Here is a 21809-nt window from a genome sequence, read left to right on the forward strand (position 1 = left end):
TAAATCCTGTAGAAAAATACTAAAATAGCCCTGTTGCTAAAGACAGAAAAGTCTTTTTTTTAAGCATAAACCTCACTAAATCAATGTGATAAGAAATATAACCTTAATTCAAGATATATTGAAAACAAATTGTATTATCGTATTATATCTAACATGTTAAAACGTTTGTAGCCTACTAAAACACAATATAAAAATAAAAAATTGTGCAGGATATTAAGAGAGCAAATTCACTATACTCACTGTGCCAGAGTTGATGTATCTTCTCTTTTTGAGTTTCTTTTTAGAATTCACAACCTGAAATATAAAATTTAGAGATGACACATCACTTACAGTGTGTGTGTGTGTGTGTGTGTGTGTGTGTGTGTGTGTGTGTGTGTGTGTGTGTGTGTGTGTGTGTGTGTGTGTGTGTGTGTGTGTGTGTGTGTGTGTGTGTGTGTGTGTGTGTTTGTGTTTGTGTGAGTGTGTATTTACTTTAAAAGACACAACTGTTCTAAATGTTCAGATGCTTTGACAAAACCAGTTCAGGTCAGTTACATAGGCAACCTTGGCTAACAGTTTGGAAACCAGGACACAGATGATGTGATTTGTATGGATTGGGGTTTAGCTGAACCGACACTGCAGCTGCTAGTGTCGTATGTCCGACTCAATCCCCAGGAAACCCCAAATCCTTTCAGTACACCGCTGGGACTGTCACACTCCTGTAGAACATCTTACCGCCCCCTCACTCCACCACTGGGCTAATGCTAGGGTGAATACATACATACACACACAGCACTTTTATACACACCCAACCCCCTCCTGCTTTCTCACAAACAAAAAAGATTGAGTTCTAAGATAAAAAAAAAAATTCAAGATCACAAAGTATATGTGCATTTTTAGCTCAATTTAAGTTGTGCAACAGGGATGGTCCAGGTTGTCTGTGTCCACAGTGTTAAAATACTAGTTTAAAAGTCTACCTTAAACCAAACTTGCGCTTTGCAAATACACTTATGATATTAGTCTAATATTAATATTATTTATTTAAAATTGATGATAATAATAATCATAATAAAATATGTTAATGAATACTCTAAATATCAAGGGGATGTTCCAACCAAGCGAAGTCTCCCCTATATTTTTCAACAAGATAAGCTCCCATACACACATTCTTATTTTTATTTTTGCTATCATCACTTCATGAATCAAGAATCACCTCCTCTATATGAACACAATGGATCCTCAGTGGATTAATGGATCAGTATCTGATACACTAAACTCACCTCATACACGTTGAACTGACTCTGACCGCGAGAGAGCTCTCTGTAGCTGGTGGTGAACTCCCCGATAAAATCATGACTGAAGCACAAGGAACAAAAAAGAGAATCTTACTGTCTGTGATGATGAAAATAGATGGATTTCAACTTATTTACAAAAGAGAGTGATCAGTATTTGTTACTGCCAGGCGTTTTAGAGCATGGATTTCAGGAAGCTAGGACATTTTTCCACTATGTTTATGTTTAATTAAATAAAATGATGTGTCAGTGATGTGTCATTGTGTGTGGGGTTTAGCAAATGCACATATTAGATCATGAGATCATATTACGTAAATGTGTAGTGTAAATAAACAAGTGTGTGTTTTTCTACCTGCCATCTCTGTCCCAGTCGTACACCTCCACTTTAATTGACCTGAAAGATTTAAAACAGAGCATTTAGAAACATGGTGTGGCGATATGTCAGAAACTGAAAAGAGATGCAGCAGCTGAATTGATGGATGCTTTCTGATTATAAAAGAGCTTAGAGATCCTGTCTCACTGTCTTTTCATCTCAACGCTAAAACCAACCAATTACAGGCTCTTATCCAGACAGTGCACTCGGAATGAAACAGCGGTCGGCAGAGGAAACGAACTCCCGGGTTGTGACACAGAGCAGCCCTGGAGCGTCACTTCACCTGACAGGACGCAGGCGAGTTTCATTTAAACATTAATTACATCGGAAGTTTTGAATAATTAGAACCTCATTCTGTTCAAAGTAAGTTAACGCAATCAATTACAGGGAGGCAGCAGAGATTTGTAGCCTTGTTAATAAAAATGGCTTTCAAGGGTAATAGCTCTAAACATCATTTGGCGGCAAAGCATGTCACACACTTGTTATCACAAAATACAGGGATGTGCTTGTATTTACTGTTGCGATGAAAATTAATGAGCAAAAACAGACAACAGTCATTCTTTCCCTGTTTAATAATCAGCACACTGTATGTTGTGTTATCTTCTTGAAAGGATAGTTCAACCAAAAATGACCCTCACCCTCATGTTGTTCCAAAACCTCAATGGGGTCCAAAACAACTCATTGTATGGACCAGAAAACTGAGATATTGGCATCATAAATGTTGACAGAATTTTCATTTTTGGATGACTAGTCCAGAAAGCCTCCCTAAGGTCAAAAATTCTCACCAGAAATACCATGCTGGAAATTCATTCCGGTCTATTCAGCAGACTTGGTTATTTTTTCACATGATTATGCTAAAAAATGTGGATTTGTACTTGGTAAATCAGGACATTTCCATAATCGTAGGACGTAAAACATGATTTTGTACGGTTGCTTGATTAGAATCATTTGCTGCTGTTTACTCTGCAAAGGTAGTAATGAAATCTCAGTGGCACAAATGCATCATCTGAGTTTGGATAAGAGAATGGCCCTAGACTCAGAGCACTGAGCATCTATTGAGTATTTCCATGGAGAACATGGAGAAACTCTCCATCTGTTGGTAAAGAAGACTGGTACAGCTCTGGAGTTAGAGAACAGATGTAGGCGATTCATCTGAGATCATATGGCACACATCCTGTCTATCAGCTTTTCTTCTCAATTCAAACCAAACAAAAATAGAAAAATATTGGAAAATGTATAGCCTAGACTAATTTCTGCACACATTTATCCACTAAAACCTCCAGTGCCAAACATAACAAATCTTTAGGACTTTCTACTGGAAAACAACTTCCACAACTTTCTATCAATCTCCCAGAGTGTCGGAAACATCCGGAAGCCCTGAGGTAATTTCCTCTGTAAAGTCTGAGACGTGTCCCTCAGGAGCTTGGCTGACTGACAGGGTTAAGTGCTGTTCCTGTCTCTCTCCAAGATCACAGACAGATGCAGATCAGTTATGACACCATGGGCAAATTATGGCTTCCCCTCATGTCAATCAAACCAAATTTTCTCTCATTTGTTTAAGACCCCTGAAGAAGACCCTGCCCTCTTTTCTAACCTGATTTAATACAAGCATTTGTTTCAAAGAAAATAATAAGATATACATCCAGAAGATGCACACTGATGATCAGCAAGACAGATAATGCTTTATGTTCTAAAAATAACTTGAGCTTTTGGTTCATATTAGCAAAGCCTGAGCTGATCATCAGTACAACAGCACTCTGTTACAATAAAATGAATCAAATAATGTCATAATAGCATACTTTCTGCCACATTACTGCTTAAAAGTCATTATTATTTGCTATTCTGATTTGGAACCAATATATTAGGATCTGCATAACATCTAAAACTTATTATGGACCTTTTTCTGTTGAAAAAAATATATCAACTACACAATATAAATACTCCTCTCAGCTCGCATCCTTACAGCAGGTAATAATTAGCATAGCACCGCAACAGCTGGAGCTTCCTTTCCTTTTTCTTTCTCTCGTTTGCTCTGTCTCTCTCACACACAAGGGATCAGAGGCCAGGTGGGGACTGGGTGGCAGGTGGTTCTGTTCCCTGTGTTCTGATTGGCTATGACAGCTCTCAGACGACACACAGCTGCCAATGCGTCTGCAATCCTCACCCTTGCAATGAAAATGAACACACAAGGGCTGCGTTCCAGTCCAAAATTGTCATGCCCTTCACTCGCTAACTTCCCTCCGTCTCGTTCACTCGGATGTGCGTCATTGCTTACGTTGCATGAGTGCCCACTACTGGCGGAACCTTTGCAATAGGCTGAATTGGAACGTGCTAAGCCCTTGTTCACTTGGAATGCTTAGGGAAGTTCGCAAGTGCGTGTCTAAAAGTGGACTGGAACACAGCCAAGTATAGCCTAAGAAAGGGGTAGGCAAGGTCTGTCCTGGAGTGCCGCTGTCCTCCAGAGTTTAGCTGCAACCCTGATAAGAGAAACTCACCTGTCTGTAGCATTAGTAAGACATTGCTTAGCTTGTTCAAGTGTGTTTGATTAGAGTTGGAGCTAAACTCTGCAGACAGCGGCACTCCAGGATCGATGTTGCCCGTCCCTGGCCTAAGAAATATCACTGAACACAACAAACTGTTTGACACACTAGAAAGCATAGGCCAATGTAGACCAACAAAGAAACAGTGTAGTGCAAACACACACATATATGCTACACAGAAAGTAGAAAGAAAAATAATGTGTCCTTGTAGAGCATAAATCACAACAGTGCAGCACCGTGCAGCCCTGTCTGTGATCAAATAATGCTGATGCAATGAGTACCAGCAGTCGGGTCTCAATGTGCGACTGAATCAAAGAGTACAGGGACACGATCCCTCTCGACACACACGATCCCTCTCAACACGCACATACACAGGGTCTTATTCAGTAACAACAGCATTCTCACGCTAGATTTTCACAGGATTCACAACAGCATATGCACACAAATGTGCTCTTATCCTCATTCTTATGTTAAACCCTCATTGCTAAAATGAGTCAAAGTAACGGAGTGCGTACCCACAGAGTAATTTGCATAATTCACACCCAAACATCTCTAGATAAGGCTATTCCACATACTAACACCTTTTCATAGTCCTAGACGACAAGTGATCGACTGCATATCAGAATAAACAATAACACAGTTTTGTTACTCTGAAAAAAGACATAAACATAGTTACTTTTTATTCTTAGTTATATTAAAACCATATTAAAATGTTATATTAATTATATTAAAATATTTTTTTTAAAACATAATGATAATATAAGTTAATTAATTAATAGTAATTATATTATATTATATTTATAAGCAATAAAAAGGCCCAAAAGATTTTATTTTCCAAAAATATATTATATTATATTACATTATATTATATTGTTATTATTGCTAATAATATATATATTTTTTTTAAATATTTGAATTTGATTAATATACTATAATATAATATAATATAATATATACTTTTCTCTGAATTGTTTATGTCTTTATACTAAAAAAAAAATCATCCTACATTTAAAAAAAATTATTGACACATCATAATTACAGTGTGAAAGCTTTTGCACACTGGTTTTACGTGCATGCACAGTTGGTACGAGACCTGTTAACTCTGGTGACAGGCGTAAAGCATCAGTGCATATTGACATGCATGTCTGTTTGTGTATGTGTGAGTGCACCTGTCATAATCTCCATTGCAAAGCGCTCTGACAGGGATGGTGAACGCCTGCCAGACAGGGTTCAGTGTACTCTTTACCACTTCAGTTTTATGGCAAATAGTGAACCTAAGCAACAAAACACAAAGATGTGAAATTCAAACAAAGCAGGACGCATTGTATGATTACATTTTATTATATATAGGTTAGAAGTTTACATATTGATAAAAGTACTAAGTGAATATTATTGGCTAGAACAATTTTCAAAGACATTCCTAAGACCCAGACCAATTTTCTTCACCTCTCCTTAGACATGACTTCACAAAAAGAAGACATGCACATTTCTCGTACATGCTTTCCTGTCTGAGAGAGTGCTGTGAATCAATGAGAGAGAGAGAGAGAGAGAGAGAGAGAGAGAGAGAGAGAGAGAGAGAGAGAGACAGCTAACTCACGTTCCGTCCTCATTACTTCTGTAGAACACCATGAACGGGTCAGAGCGGCCAAAGAAGTCTTTCTTATCCAGCTTATTGGCACAGAACTGCATTGTTGCACAGTCCTGTGGGAAGAGAGAAAGAAGAAAAGAAAGAACATGGGGGGTGGAAGGAAAAATGGAAGGTAAGAGATTGAAAGAGTGCAGAGAGCAGCTAAATCTAGTGAAATCAGAGGCACATTGCTTTTTCTTGAGCAGCTTAGATGAATGGCGAGGGTCTCTGGACCTTCAGGCGCAATTCACCCCCACCATGACTCTATAGTTCAACATTTTATAAAATCATGTGCTCCAGACAGCTGCGAGATGTCTCCTTCATTCACCTTATGATTTTTGGTGGGAAAAGGTTTAAAGCTAAAACAACTTTTTGTTTTCCCATTCTTTAAAAGACTGGGATAAATCATTCGCTAATAAACGATTCAGAATATTTCAAGCCATGTCAATACTGACGTCTGAATACCTGACGTCTTTTCCAATGACTAGATTATAATGTTTTTGTTGACTGGAGCAGTTTTATGCTAATACATTTTTCAAACAGTTTATCATGAGGTAGTGTTACCCAACAACATCTCTAACAGAGTGGTAAGGGATTATGTCAAATCCCTGACCCCTGGTTCCCTTGAGATTTATAATGTTGTTTTTTTATTTTATTTTTTACTTTATTTATGAGTCAAATAAAGCCTGTGGTAAATATAACTTGACGACACTTTGACTTTTTGTCCTACAACGTAAATTACACACCCATACTGAAAGCATGAATAAAACCATACTTTTTTAATAAATAACTAGATAAGACACTTTGAGTGTGTGCAGTTTGCAAATGAAATAAATTGATAAATTGAAAACCCACATTATAAAACTCATAAGAAAATAAGGAACCAGTGGTGAATTAGTCTTCTGGGTTCTGACCTCATACCTGCTCCACTCTACAATGATAATATGTGCAAAATTACTCAAACTTACTATAAAATGTAAACTAAAAAATATGAAAATAAAAGCTAATTCAAAATATGAATAAATATAACAATACTATATAATTAATACTAAAATAACACTTCACATGAATCAATATATTAATTAAATTATTATTATGACATCATTTTACTGTAATACATACACATTTTTGGGATGGCCCCTAAATGGCTATTTTGTGGCCCAAATGGTTAATCTGTGCCTGCCATCAGCAAGCATCAATTCCATTTGAACCAATTAACCACTAAACACTATCTTGCTTTGAGAGTGCCATTCAGAGAATGATCAAATTGTAGGCTGGAGTCAGTGAGAAGAGAGGAAGAGTGAGTGAGGGAAGAGATTGAAGAAGAACTGTAGAAGCTTTCCAGAGGAATCAATCACAAGACACTTCGTCCAGTGTGTACTTGGTAAATTACACTCCAGTAATGACTGACTTTGATCAGCGAACATAAACAGAAGCTCTTGCGGAAGCTCAAACGTGCTGCGTAGCACACGAGAATGAACCTCATTGGTTCTCGCAAGTCAAGCGTATGCTTAAGTTTCCATTTGTTTACCACAACTGATGAGTGAATTGATAAATGTTTATGTGAATAAAAGCCTAAATTCAGACTGTTCATCATATAAACTAAAGCGATCGTGTCTCTTCAGAAAATTTGGACTAAACTATTTGATTCATATGGATTAGTTTTTAAGTTTTTATTTGTGTTCCGAAGATGAACGGAAGTCTTACGGGTTTGGAACGACATAAGGGCGAGTAATTAATGACAGAATTTTCCTTTTTGGATGAACGAACCCTTTAACAAAATGGAGACAACGTCATTAGGTTAGTTCACCCAAAAATGAAAATTCTGTCAGTAATTACTCACCCTCATGTTGTTCCAACCCCGTAAGACTTCCGTTCATCTTCGGAACACAAATTAAGATATTTTTTATTAAATCTGAGAGCTGTCTCACTCCTCCATAGGCTAAGATAGATTACTTTTTGTGCGCAAAAAAAACCCAAAATAACGACTTTATTCCACTATTCATTTCCTTCTCTCTGGGCCTCGAGTCTTTTCATGTAGTGTTTTAGCGCAGCGCGTCTGTGTTGTACGTCACACGCATCACACACATGACAAGCGTCGGCCAATAGTGAGCCTACGTGGTGACGTGCAACACAGACGCGCTGCGCTAAAACACTACGTGAACCAACTTAAGGCCCAGAGAGAAGGAAATGAATAGTTGAATAAGATAAGAAGATCCGAAGATGAACGAAGGTCTTACGGGGTTGGAACAACATGAGGGTGAGTAATTACTGACAGAATTTTCATTTTTGGGTGAACTAACCCTTTAATCATAATGGTATGATGTGTGGTATTTGATACAAAGTCATTAAAACTTATGGTAGGCTATATGTACTGAGACTTTTCGTGCTAGTCTAGGGACAATTTACCTCATATTTGATGGACGAATTGTTTCTTGACTGAACTAAACCACAGTGTGAGGAGGACTTTTCGTATGATTAACGGGTCTATTAAAACCAAGCATTCATAATGATTATGATCCCATAAATAGAAACTTAGCAAAATCAATTCAAGCTGAAAACAATTTGAGCAGAGAAAAGCAAAATATCAAGCTAAGCTAGCTTTGAATCCAGACTCTATGAATTGAGCAATCAAGCATAAAGTGACAGTTTTCTTGGAAATGCTTTCTTCAGCAACTGTAAACAATTCAAGGATTCAAAGCCCTTCACATCACAGCTTCCAGTCTTTGGCCACGTTGTACTTCATAGACGAAACATTTCACTCATTATTTTGGGTTTGTAGGTTTTATCTGGTCTTTGAATGTGATTCCGCTATGTAACTTCTTAGAAAGAGACAGACTTTTGAAGATATTTGCAAACCTTGTTCTCACTAAAATTAGAGGTTTCCTCTCCACATGGTGCATTTCCTCATAGATGTTCTTTGCATGTACCTGATCAAAACCTGGCCTTTCATAACATCCTGTAAAATCTTTTGATCTACCATGTGAAATATATATATATAGATCAAGCAGATGTACCAATCTATTACCCTCAAGCAGAGGGGAAAAGCTCTTTGGCCATTTCAAATGAGCTTGAGTGTGGCTGCGAGTGTGTGCATTAGATCGCTCAAATGAGCAGCCATTTGTGTGTGTTTGAGCCTGTAGTCAACACAACATAGCCATTTACAACCTGGAAAAGCTGTAATTTACTCTGTGCTGCTATTTCTGCTATTTAATGAGTACTATCACCGGTGACAGAGTAAACTTTACTAGACAGCGAAATGAAACCAGAACAGTCCTGTGAGAAGACATGATAAAGAGATGGGACAAATAAATCTACAGAGCCATGGCATTGTTATATTTTACCTTGTAGTCTGAAGAGAGTGAGATAAAACAAAAACAATTCTAGTACTTTATCTTTGCTGGCTGCACTAAAAAAAAAAAAAAAAAAACAATTGTAGTCAGAACAAATTAGTCTATTCTTTTAATGAATTTCACAAATTCATTGTGAATAAACTTTGAATCCATCAAAAAAGCAGATGAATTAACATCATACAAGCAAAAATTAATTAACAAATAAAGCAAGAATTCATGAATTCAGTGGAATTGGTTTCATTATTAACTGGGCGTTCATATGACAATGCATATCAAAAGATCACCTTTTTTTATATAACCGATATTTAAAATTTTATAAATTAAATTAAAACATTAAATGATGAATTATTATTTAAAAATGTTATAAAAATAACATTTTATTATTAAAATATAATAATATAATAAATATGATACAATTTTATACATTTATACATTTTATACATTTTTATATATTGTATATTAAAATAAAACACTATTCTGCAGAAAACACTACATGGTCTGATTGCCTACCGCACCTATTCATCAGTCCATATGCATGTCTACAGAACCAGCTTTCATCAAACGCCACTTAATTAGCATTTTATTGCTTATCATTTTTCCAAGCCATCACTCCCATTATAAGAAGCCTCTTAACATATACATCTAGTGCTATTCACTGACACCATCTCAGACCCTTCAGTATCCTACAGCAATCAACACTTGATGTCTGAACAAATATAAAATGCAGAAGCAGAATATAAGATTGGATGCTTGATCCTCTTCAGTTTGTTAGGCCCAGACAATCAATGCAGGTTGTAACAAGAGTACAAGACATGTAGAATATGTGTCCAAAGTACTTCAAAGAGCATTCCAAGAATTCATATGGATCAATATGAGCATTCAAGTCTTTGAAGGGAACTTTAGAGACATCGTCACCCTTGAATTAGTTCAAATAGGCTCACAATATCCATATCTCACTTTGATTTTTTTAAGCAATTTTAAGAAACACAGATTATTTATACTCAAGCTGTGACACCAGTTGCTGCAACATTCCATTCTGTGTTCATTCTTCCTTGAAAAATTCAAGGATTCCATGATCATTTGGTTCAGTAAGAGCTGGTCTTAAAATACTGGCTTAAAGCACTCAGGAGAACAAGGGAAACAAACACAGCCTTCATGTGTACTAGATCAAAAGTTCTTACAGAACCCAATGGGCAATGCTCTTCACTACTGAAAGCGCTGTCATTTTTCAACTGTTGCTCCATCCGCCTATGTTCTGGTTTTTATTTAGTTAACACTAGAAGTGCCAGAATTCCATAACTACTAGAACTGCCGCAAGCGGTCATTTTGACCGCTAGATTCCAAACTCTATATCTTTATTGATAAATACTCAATTGAGAGATTAATGCATTTATTGTATTAAGATATCTTTTAAAAACAAAACAACACCAAACTGTACATTTAAACAAGTTTAATTATACATCTATAAATAATAATATCCGTAGGTGTCCTGAACAAAATGACGGAGCAGCCTATGTTTTCATGTTTACACTGTTCGATCGCGCCCGCGCCTTACACACACACACACACACACACACACACACCATATTCCAGCATTGTAATCTTGACATCGCAGCCTGTTCATTATAGCCATAATAAAATATAATAATAAAATAGTCAACCTAACATATAAAAATTCCACTTCTCTGTTTATATAGTCAGTAGTACAATTCCTACCATTTTGCGCATGTGAAGAGGATGATTTTTTCCGTCGATATTGGAACGTGAGTGAAGTACAAAGCCTATAATAAAGAATAGTTTACCATCCAAATACATCGCAAATGTTGAAACATTTTGATTCTAATTAGAGAGTTACGTGAGCCTAACGCCGCTTACTTTCACTTTCGCTTGAAAGTAGCCGATTTCATTTTAGCTTGTTTATAGTTATTTTTTCATTCTTGTTCTGTTCTGAATATCATTACATTTAAATGATTTGTTTTAAAATATGTTTTGTGTATTTTTTTACCACATTTTATTGTTGTGTATATTGGTATATGTATAATAATACCGCGAAATTCAGTGCGGTCAATCTGACCGTCTATGGCCGAAATAGGTAAATACTGTATGTTAATTAGTTTTTTTGCCTTATGTGTAATTTATATGAAAAATATTTTAAATGAAAATACAGACACTTTTTGGAAAAGTCAGGTACCAGCAGGATTTTATTAATTTTTTCAACAAAGTTATTGCAGATATAAAATTCAAAACGGTCAAAATGACCATCATGGCAGTTCTGGTGTTAATGCCAGAGATAAAGTAAAAAGAAGGTTAATAATTCAAGTTAGAAATATTAAATAATGATGCAAACCTGTGACTACAAATACCAAGGTTTTCTGTTATTCTATTATATTATTCGTCAGTAAAATGGGAAAAAAACGTATTAAAATATGTCTTTGGTGCTCAATTGTTTTTTAAAGTTGTTTCCCTTTTGTCTGTGGAGATAACATATTGCAGTTCATTTCTCTGGAATAATCTATTTGGCTGCCAGGCAGTGAATGGTCTGATCTCAAGAGTAAAACAGTCAGCTTTCTTATCAAAGTGAATCATTTCAGTAAAGGTTTTCACTGCTGAAGAGTTACAAGCATTTCGAAAACAAAGGCGGTTGAAAAAAAACAATTATTCAGAGCAAAACTATTCTGTGGAGGATAAAGTAAAACTGCTGACTTACCCGACAGTTTCCAAGTTCCTCTGCAGTGAGAATAATGGTGCCGCAGTTCTTCCCAGGGATGCCACTGAAAAAATAACGCAGTGCATTAGTGCAAACGGTTCTGTGTTACTGGGAATAGCAGGGCATGAATAAAAAAAATACTGATAAAAATGACCTGAATTCTATATAATTACAGTCAAAGAAATGTCAGGATTGCACATGGCCACATGCCAGAACAGCAGCAGGATAAGTGGTATCAGAGAAAAGATGATACACCGGGGAGCTGAAGATCATAGTTGTGTTGTGTGCTGACAAAAACTGGATATTTCAGTTCAGATTATTGTTTTCCACCAAGAGTTTAAATAAATCTCTGCCTCAGGATGTTTTTAGGATGTTGTAAAGCTTAAATCTTTGGCTGATTCGCACCAGTTTATTTCTGTCAATCACTGAAGATTCTAATTTAGATGTCAACCGGTGCACAATTATGTTAGGGATTTTATGCTGACCCTGCTATGTGTGCAAAGAAAATGCATCCTCTCGTGTCTACTTCTGCCTTTAGGGTCACTGCAGACTAAAGATAACAAATAAGCAAAGTGTTCGGTTGCAAAACTGACTCTCAGTTCGTTTGCAAATCTCCTTCATGCTTCGCATTACCATGTAAACTGTGGGAAACTGTTGTGAACTATGCGTAGGTTTTAATAGTATTTAATTACTTTAAACACAGTTTAACTTTCACATGACAGTGCATGCAAAAGTCTGGGGTCGGTAAGATTTTGTTAGGTTTTTTTAAAAGAAGTCTTTTATGCTCACCAAGACTGCATTTATTTGAATAAAAGTAAGCGAAAAACAGAACTGTTTTCTATTTTAATATATTTTCAAATGCAATTATGATTCCGAAGCTGAATTATCATCATCATTACTCCAGTCTCAGTGTCACATGATCCTTCAGAAATCATTATATGCTGGTTTGGTGCTCAAGAAACATTTCTTATTATAACAGTTGAAACTGTTATACTTAAAAAAAAAAAAAAAATTATTAATAAAAAGTAAACAGCATTTATTTGAAAGAGAAATATTTTGTAACATTAAATGTAATGTCACTCTTTAATGCATCCTTGGTTAATTTATCAAATTAAAAAAATCTTGCTGACCACAAACATTTGAACAGTAGTGTATATTACATTATTACGTAATATTAATTTAGAATAGGGACAGTCATTTTAACTAATGGCTGGAGGAAAACCAATTCACAAATCTAAATGTGGCAAGCTGCCGCTTTACTTTTGTTATGTAGTGTTTCTTTATTTCGACATTAAAGTTTATGTCGAAGGTTTGCCTGTTTCCATCCCCTTCTTCCCTGAACTTTTAACTATATTACCCTAAAGTTGAGAATTAAAAAGCAGGCCAGTTCAACTCGAGTCACTGTAAGGATGTCAAATGAGGAAACAATTTGTCCTTTGCTTTTATAGGAGACACTTCTGTAAAAAAAATATGACACTGAATAATTCAAATACACAATGGATTTCAGGCCAGTTTCCCCATTAACCTTCTGAAGTTGCAGGATCACTCAGTCTCACCTCCACGTGTAGGTTGGAAAGGTCAGTGTTTGCTGCTGCTCATGTTTTTCCCTCAGGTATTAGAGATAACTTGTTAGATGAAACATATTGTGTTCAATTTATTAAAAAAAAACTTTGGAACGTTATAATGTGTTCTCCAGTGTTTTTTCTGCACTCTCTAAACCAAGTCCCCTTAAATCATTGACAGAGTGGTAAGACGTACAGCAAAACAGAATCAGATTCAATTACTGAACATGAACCAGAAACAAGTAAACAGGGTTAACTGATGGAGTTCAGCTCATTTTCTAAGGTCATGCCCTTATTAATGCTCTTAGAGACAGGCTTCCAAACTGCCAAAAGAATGAATGCTAACAACTCACAGCAATATTATACTTGTTGCACTGTAGTTGCAAAATACATGAACAAATTGACAACTGTAACAAGTGAAGCAATCATTTATAACCATATTCATTCACAAGCTGCTATATGTACAGCCATTCGATGCGACAGGAAAGTAAAAATGATGAAACTGTTTGAAATACTGCATTGTTTCCTATCACAAACCCCACTGGTGTGGCCATTTGTTTATTTGGAAAGTGTATTTTAACACTGTGTGTTAGCTGTGCTCTGCAGAAGAGCAAAATCAATGGCGCTCACGCCTCTCCCTGCTGCATTGCCAATTGATTAGAGTCTGATCAAACATCTGAATCGCTTGGTGCCTTTAGCCTGACATTGAACGCAGCACGTCGTTTTATTCTTATTAATGAAACTCACTCAAGTTTAATTTTCCTTTCATCAAGCTTAAATTGAAAAAGTTATTTAAAAATGTATTTGAACTACATACAGTATTGCCATTAAAGCAATATCATGACCTGGAACCAAGCTAGATTATCTATGCTGTTTAAGGTCCACATTGGCAGAAAAAAAGATTTAGCAAATTCATCAGCCTTTAAACTCAATGTGAAATCTAAAAATATAGACACTATCCATTCAGATCGACTTTTCTCACTTTCATTCAAAAGCTTGGGATTGGTAAGATTTCGGAAGGTCATCACACACCAATTTAGAGTAAAAACAGTAATATCGTGAAATGTTGTTACAATTTAAAAGAACTATTTTCTAAAATAATAATGTAATCTATTCATGTGATGGCAAAGCTGAATTTTCAGCATCATTACTCCAGTCTTCAGTGTCACATGATCCTTCAGAAATCATTCTAATATGATGATTTGCTGCTCAAGAAACATTACCGTGATATATTTTTTCAAGGTTCTCTGATTAACAGAAAGTTTATTTGAACAGCATTTATTGGAAATAGGAATCTTTTTGTAACATTATCAAGTTGTTGCTGCCACTTTTACTCAGCAAGAATGCTGTATAATAATGAGGCAATAATTCAGTATAAATTCGACTCAAACTCCATACCTTACACAAACTGCAGCCCATGATTTGACTGTGCAGATTTTCTTGGCACTCACAGCATTGCACCTTCCCAGGGAAAGCTCGATAATATTGGCATAAGCAATATCAATGATCTAGAGCGCACACCGGCATGAGGAAGGAGATCAAGGCATCTTTTTGCACACAGTCAAGAGCTTGATATCAACTTTCTAACCTTTAACTGGGGCCAATAGATATTTGGAGGATCAATAGAAAAAAATCAGTCAATCAGTAGGAAAAATACTGTCCCAAATCCGCCATTCAAAGCCAAATGACTTATAAGTCAACATCACACAGCCTGACCTGTTCGCTGTGATCAAACAGTCCTTTAACAAAGTATGCGCACCCAATCCTGTCCTTAAGGAACAGGGAGAATATTTTTACATACTGATCACAGATGAAAGAAAGTTGGCTGTGAGAGAGGAGTTAGTTGGTATTATGCTGAATGTTTTCAGTCTTTGTTGCACTCTGTGCATCCTTTTCTTCATCTTGGCATCTGTAGCTGTTCAGCATCTCATTTCACACGTGCAGGCCTGATTTGACCAATTCATGCGAGAAAAGCAGGTGATTTATAGAGCTACTCGTCAGCCTAACAAATTGCTCGGTACTTGCGGCCTGTGAGGTAATCCTATATGCTATATCAGAAGCTATTCATCAAATTGTTGACAAAGACTCCAGGGTTTACAATTAAGGAAGATTTCTCTTTATCCTTGTCCTCTGAAGAATCACAGAAAATTGTATAATGTACCGAAGAATAAAATAAACTGCATTGTAATTAAACATGGTGTCCCATGATGTCTTAAACCTGCCAAAAGCCCTCTGGGTAATCAAAAGTGCTTAAAATGTCATTTCTTGTGACTAAGGAAGAAGCATAAGAGGATTTAATTCTAGCCAGCATTGTCATTCTATACAGCAGGAAGTAAGATTTGTGGAGATGTTTGCACATTTCATCATTAGGATGAAGGATTATGTTGGTATTTAAGTAGACGGCAGGTTGACAGGTGAGAGAGGGAAAAAAAGAAATGAATGAACAATCAGGGCCGGCGTAAGGAACACTGTCCCGGGCCCTGCGATAAAAGGCCAACTAAGATCCTCTATGTTTCCCATGAGGATTTTGGTTGCTAAGGTGCTCGACAATGGTTGCTAGGGAGGGGCTAGGAAGTGTTGAGGTGATCCATGATTGGCCATTTGATGCCCTGAGTGAAACGAGACCACCTTCGTGTTTATATGATCTACTAGAGCGTTTCTAGAGGTTTCTAGGGTGTTCAGGATGGTTGCTAAGGTATTTTTGGTAGTTGCTATGGTGTTACTAGGTGGTTGGTAGTTGTCAAAGATGTAGTTACTATGGAGTTTTTATAGAGTTATTAAAATCTTTAACAACGAGTGCCTTCAGTACGCAAAAGGGTGCTAGGGAGTCTTTGAGATTTAAAAGTTTATAGGAAAGAAATTGTTAATAACAATTGTTAATAATGCTGTTAACAATAATATATAATAAATAATAATATAAAATTGTTAAAACAATTGTTAAAACAATACAATTATAAAATGAAAGAATAAAATAATGTTAAATAAATAACACATCAAGCAAATTTGATATTATTATGGTTTCCATTTTATTTTTCCATTTCCATTTAATCATTTAGTAGACGCTTTTTCCCAAGCGACTTGCAAATGAGGAGAGCAATAGAAACAATCAAACCAACAACAGGGCAACAATATGCAAGTGCCATGACCAGTCCCAGTTAGTCACAGTACACGTAGCAAGTTTTTTTTTTTTTTTATAGATATAGAATAATCAGTGTTAGTAATGGGTCAAGTGTTGCCGAAAAAGATGCGTCTTCAGCAGATTCTTGAAAATGGCAATTTTTTGTTTGGGATCAAATTTGATACCAAAAAGAATATGTGCACATTATAAGGTGTCCATCATAACATCTTTCGGCTATCATCAACACAAGATGGCAATCTGAGGTTCACAGTTCCCCCACCAAACAGCAGTGCATCACCAGCCCAGCTCAGATTTCGGAACCACTCCTGTACCAAAAACCAGCACCATTTTGGTGGAAAAATGATAACAGAGAATGGTTGATTATACGTAAATTAAAATGTTAACATGTTTGTTATGAGTTTAAATGTAGGTAATATTGTATACATGGCTAAAAACAGTATAAACTATGCTCCATTTAGAACTGTATTCATCTAAATGTGTCCAAAATGTGTGGTCCTGGTAAACCCCATGTTATGATGACCAAATGTCCCAACAAACATTGTAATACCAGACATTTTTTTACCTTGAGGGAATTTTTTTGTTTTTTGGTCTCTTTAGTATAAATCATACAATATGATGTTCTTTGAAAATGTAAAAATGCAGAAAGTTATCTGTGAGGGTTGTTTTTAGGGGTAGGTTTATAAAAAGTATAAAAAGTATTAAAACAGTTTAAAAAGTTATTGCGTCTATGGAAAGTCCCTATAAAACATGGAAATCCAGTGTGTGTGCGTGTGTGTGTGTGTGTGTGTGTGTGTGTGTGTGTGTGTGTGTGTGTGTGTGTGTGTGTGTGTGTGTGTGTGTGTGTGTGTGTGTGTGGTCTAAACAGCTGGCAAAATTCTGCTCCATATCAGCTGTGATAGGCAGCCTTGCTGTGTGGCGTAAGCGATGCTTTATGTACCCTTGAATGTCAAAGCTGTGTTATCTCTGAGAATATTTTAATCCTTTCTGTAAGAAATTTGATTTGCGGATTCAAATAAAGAAATCAAATGTGTGGAGGAGAGACTTGGTCCCCCAATAAAAATTGTATCCTGCGCCTCATGATTTTCAGCATTGAGCATCATTCTAAGAGAATATATATTGAACGTGAGAAAAAATTAGAATGAGAGAAAACAGAAAAAGGCAGATTAAATATTCATGTGTTTCTGAGTATGTGAGCACGTATGTAACTAGAGTACCTGAAATAAACAGCCCTGTTTGTGAGCGATAAGCTGTGCATTCACAGACCATTGAGCTGTTAGGAACATTTACATTCATCTGTCTAACAAAGAGATTAAGTGAATAAGTTTATCCAGACTCATTTCATGTGAAACTAAGACAAACAGAGCGGAGGGTGAAATATGACGGATCGCTGATTCACTGCGCAGAGCGAGTCGCAGTCAAGCTGCATTACATAAAGCTCCAGAACTCCACAAGGGGTTGGAATGAGATTATAACTTAAATCCAATTGCTTTTCATACTTAGACAGACAACCGTAATCCTTAAATACACCCGGATTTGAATTAAGATTAGGTTCACCGTTCTCCACCACTTGTGGAATTTCGTGTTTCAACGGCCTCAAAAGACTAAACACAGCAACAGTGAATGTTCTGACAGCTGAAGAAACCTGCAAAATGGCTTTAACCAAACCAAAGAAAATCAAACCTCCGTACATGATTTGCACGAGGCTGCATAATCCATAATTAATGGGAAACCTCCTGGCTAACCAACCACTGCTTTATCATAATGAAGACTCATTTTCAGCATCCAGAGCTACTTAAGAAGCATCATAGTTAAACAAGCTTCAAGTGAATAATTATTGTCTATTGTGCAAGAATGCAGGCATAGGCATACCTACAATTCAGTGTTATTCATAAAACAATCAATTCAACTTAATGGAGTACAGGATCTACCTCAGCTAAACATAAGCCATTCATCTAGCAGAAGAGAAGAGGATGTTTGTTACAGACCTGAAATTGTGCTTACTCTGGGTATATGACTTTCCGTGAATGAGATATTCTTCAGAGAGTCATTTTTTGAGTCATAGCTGATTCATTTTCTTCTTCCTACCGCTGCCACCTGACTGCATAGGGATTGATAGCATTCATATCTATAATTCTGTTTTCTTTTGTCCTTATGGATATAGGCTTCTGCCTATAGTGGAGTCAGTTTAACAATATGAAACCGTAAGCATGTCAGAGGTCTCCTACAGTAGTAAAAAGACAAGAGGTCAGAGAGATGGCGGTGTGCCTTTGTCCACTGATAAGACATTTATCTTGCCCTCAAGATGACCATAAGTGAACACATCAGCTATTATCAAAATTACAATAGGAAGAATATCCATTAGGTCAAAATTGTTTCCGGCACTGGAGGTGTTTTACATGGTCTGTCTGCTATTTAAATACAAAGCCTAGAGCAATCATTGTATACTGTACATCATGACAACAATTCCCTTTCATGAATGACCATAGCCTAGAGTGCTGCTCTAGATGGAATGGAAAATGCATTTCCTGTCCTGAGCTCGCTGAATGTGGCAGAATGGCTTAAAATTTCATTTTGAGATGGGGACCTATATAAAAAAAAATGCCCTGAAAAGCACCATCCTTCAGGGTGAATGTTTGGGTATTTGCATAATATGGAGCGGCTTAGACCATCACAGATTCCTGTGCTGAATGTTTAAACTCCAATTTAATTCATCCAAGGTGATGGATTAACACTAGATTTCCATTTCAATATGACTATTTAGTAAACAAATCCCACTTCATCTACTATGGCTCAGACATACTGTGTTATGATTTATATATAAATTTAATAAAATGCTTAATGGTTTTTTTTAATGAAATTCAATCATTTTAATGATACAGAGTTTAAAAAATGCAAGCCAATATTAATTAAATATAGATTAATCTTTGTTAGAGCTGTGTTTGATTAATGACTTAGCAGCAGGTATAATAGGTTGATGTCCCTTTAAGACTGAATGCACGAATACAATATAATGATACACATCCGATTCCTTTTTCAATTCTTTACGTTCACTTAAAAGGATAGTTCACTTCAAAATGAAAATTCTGTCATCATATACTCACCCTCAAGTTGTTTCAAACCTAGTATTTTTTTTTTCCTACTATGGAAGTCAATGGGTCCAGTTAACTGTTTGGTTACTGACATTCTTCAAAATATATTCCTTTGTGTTCAGCAGAAGAAAGAAATTCATACAGGTTTGAAACAACTTGAGGGTGAGTATATGATGACAGAATTTTCAGTTTGAAGTTAACTATCCCTTTAAGACAGGGTTCACCAATCTCGGTCCTGGAGGGCCGCTGTCCCTGCAGAGTTTAGCTCCAACCAGCTCCAACACACCTGTTTGAAAGTTTCTAGTATGCCTAGTGAGACCTTGATTAGCTGGTTCAGGTGTGTTTAATTGGGGTTGGAGCTAAACTCTGCAGGACACCGGCCCTCCAGGACCGAGATTGGTGAACCCTGCTTTAAGACATTACCGACTGTGTTTACGAGAATACTTGCAGAGACTGGTTTTCTTACTTAATTTTGTGTGTATGTGTCCGTTCAAGCACATTAAGGGATGCAAAAGAGGAATTAATTTGCTGTTCGCGCGCTCTGAAACGCAGCTCTATGTGCGTGCTTCGTGAACTGTATGTGCAGCTGTGCTATGCGCACAGATAACAGCATACGAATACCCAACTGATGCCACATGGATCAACTACGATTCATTTAACATAGCATACAGCGAAATATTGAGAGGAGAATCACACCGCGCAGTAAGAACAGGTAGAGCAAGAGTGAAACCTCAGCGCTGAGAGACGGGGTGGCGTATATTATTGTATATATATTATATATATATATATATATATATATATATATATATATATATACAGACCCTTTCCAAAAAATGTGAATATCATGGAAAAGTTTATTTATTTCCATAATTCCATTCAAAACGTTAAACTTCCATAGATTATAGATTCAGGGCCCACAACTTAAATGATTTCAAGTATTTAGTTGTTTATTTGTACATAATTTGGGCTTCCAGCTCATAAAACCCACAAAAACAGGATTTCAAATAATTTGAATATTACATGAAATCACACAGTAATTACACAGTGATACCATGGTCATTGAACCAGGTTTTGGTTATTTTGGCAGTGTGGGCAGGTGCAAATCCTGCTGGAAAATGAAGTCAGCATCTCCATAAAGCTTGTCTGCTGAAGGAAGCATGAAGTGCTCTGAATATGTCCTGGTAGACGGCTGCGTTGAGTGGACAGCACAGTGGACCAACACCAGCCGATGACCAACACAGACTGTGGAAAGTTCACACTGGACTTCAAGCATCTTGGATTGTGTGCCTTTCCATTCTTCCTCCAGACTCTGGGACCTTGGTTTCCAAATGAGATGCAAAATTTGCTCTCATCAGAAAAGAGGACTTTGGTCCACTGTGCTTTATTAAATCCAGAGTCAACGCAGCCGTCTACCAGGACATTTTCAGAGCACTTCATGCTTCCTTCATTTTCCAGCAGGATTTGCACCTGCCCACACTGGGAAAAGAACCAAAACCTGGTTCAATGACCATGGTATCACTGTGTAATTACTGTGTGATTTCATGTAATATTCAAATTTTTTGAAATACTGTTTTCGTGGGTTTTATGAGCTGGAAGCCCAAATTATGTACAAATAAACAACTAAACACTTGAAATCGTTTAAGTTGTGGGCCCTGAATCTATAATCTATGGAAGTTTAACGTTTTGAATGGAATTATGGAAATAAACTTTTCCATGATATTCTAATTTTTTGGAAAGGGTCTGTATACATATATATATAAATAATGATTAATGATTTTTATACTGTACAACATTTCTATTATAGCTACTTACTTTGAAGAAAGGTCAGTTTAATTATATGTATATGACTAAATCAACCTTTCTCCATTGAAAGTAGACTGTAATAGTCAGTAGTCGGATCAGGTAGAGATAGCTCCAGTGTATCAGAGCAGCATCACAGCACATTTTTGCAGTTTGTTTTTCTTGAGGGGATTTTTTTGGGGACTGTGCCCATCACTGAGGGCAAAAGATTCCTCTGCCCTGTCTGCTGTTGCACTCCACAGCTCACAGTTAGTTGTGCTTGTTGTGCTTTTTGTCTGGCTACCATTTAAATTTGAAAGACTTTTTTCTTCAGTAAAAGGCTCAAACAGCCCGCAGTCAGAAACACAT

The 21809-nt window shown here is 36.5% G+C and overlaps 1 protein-coding gene across 3 annotated transcripts in view; it reads right to left on the reverse strand.

The window, feature by feature from the left end:
* cpne5a (copine Va) overlaps window positions 1-21809 on the reverse strand; it is an 87218-nt gene that overhangs the window by 24312 nt on the left and 41097 nt on the right. For all 3 annotated transcript variants that reach the window (XM_084389436.1, XM_084389435.1, XM_084389437.1), the window contains 6 exons: window positions 11872-11935; window positions 5782-5885; window positions 5354-5458; window positions 1624-1665; window positions 1260-1335; window positions 241-294 (listed from right to left, as the gene is read on the reverse strand). In XM_084389436.1, the coding sequence (XP_084245562.1) occupies window positions 241-294; window positions 1260-1335; window positions 1624-1665; window positions 5354-5458; window positions 5782-5885; window positions 11872-11935 (445 nt within the window). The remainder of the gene's footprint in view (window positions 1-240; window positions 295-1259; window positions 1336-1623; window positions 1666-5353; window positions 5459-5781; window positions 5886-11871; window positions 11936-21809) is intronic.

Source organism: Rutilus rutilus, assembly GCF_951802725.1.
Source record: "Rutilus rutilus genome assembly, chromosome: 19".
Taxonomy (NCBI): Eukaryota; Metazoa; Chordata; class Actinopteri; order Cypriniformes; family Leuciscidae; genus Rutilus; species Rutilus rutilus.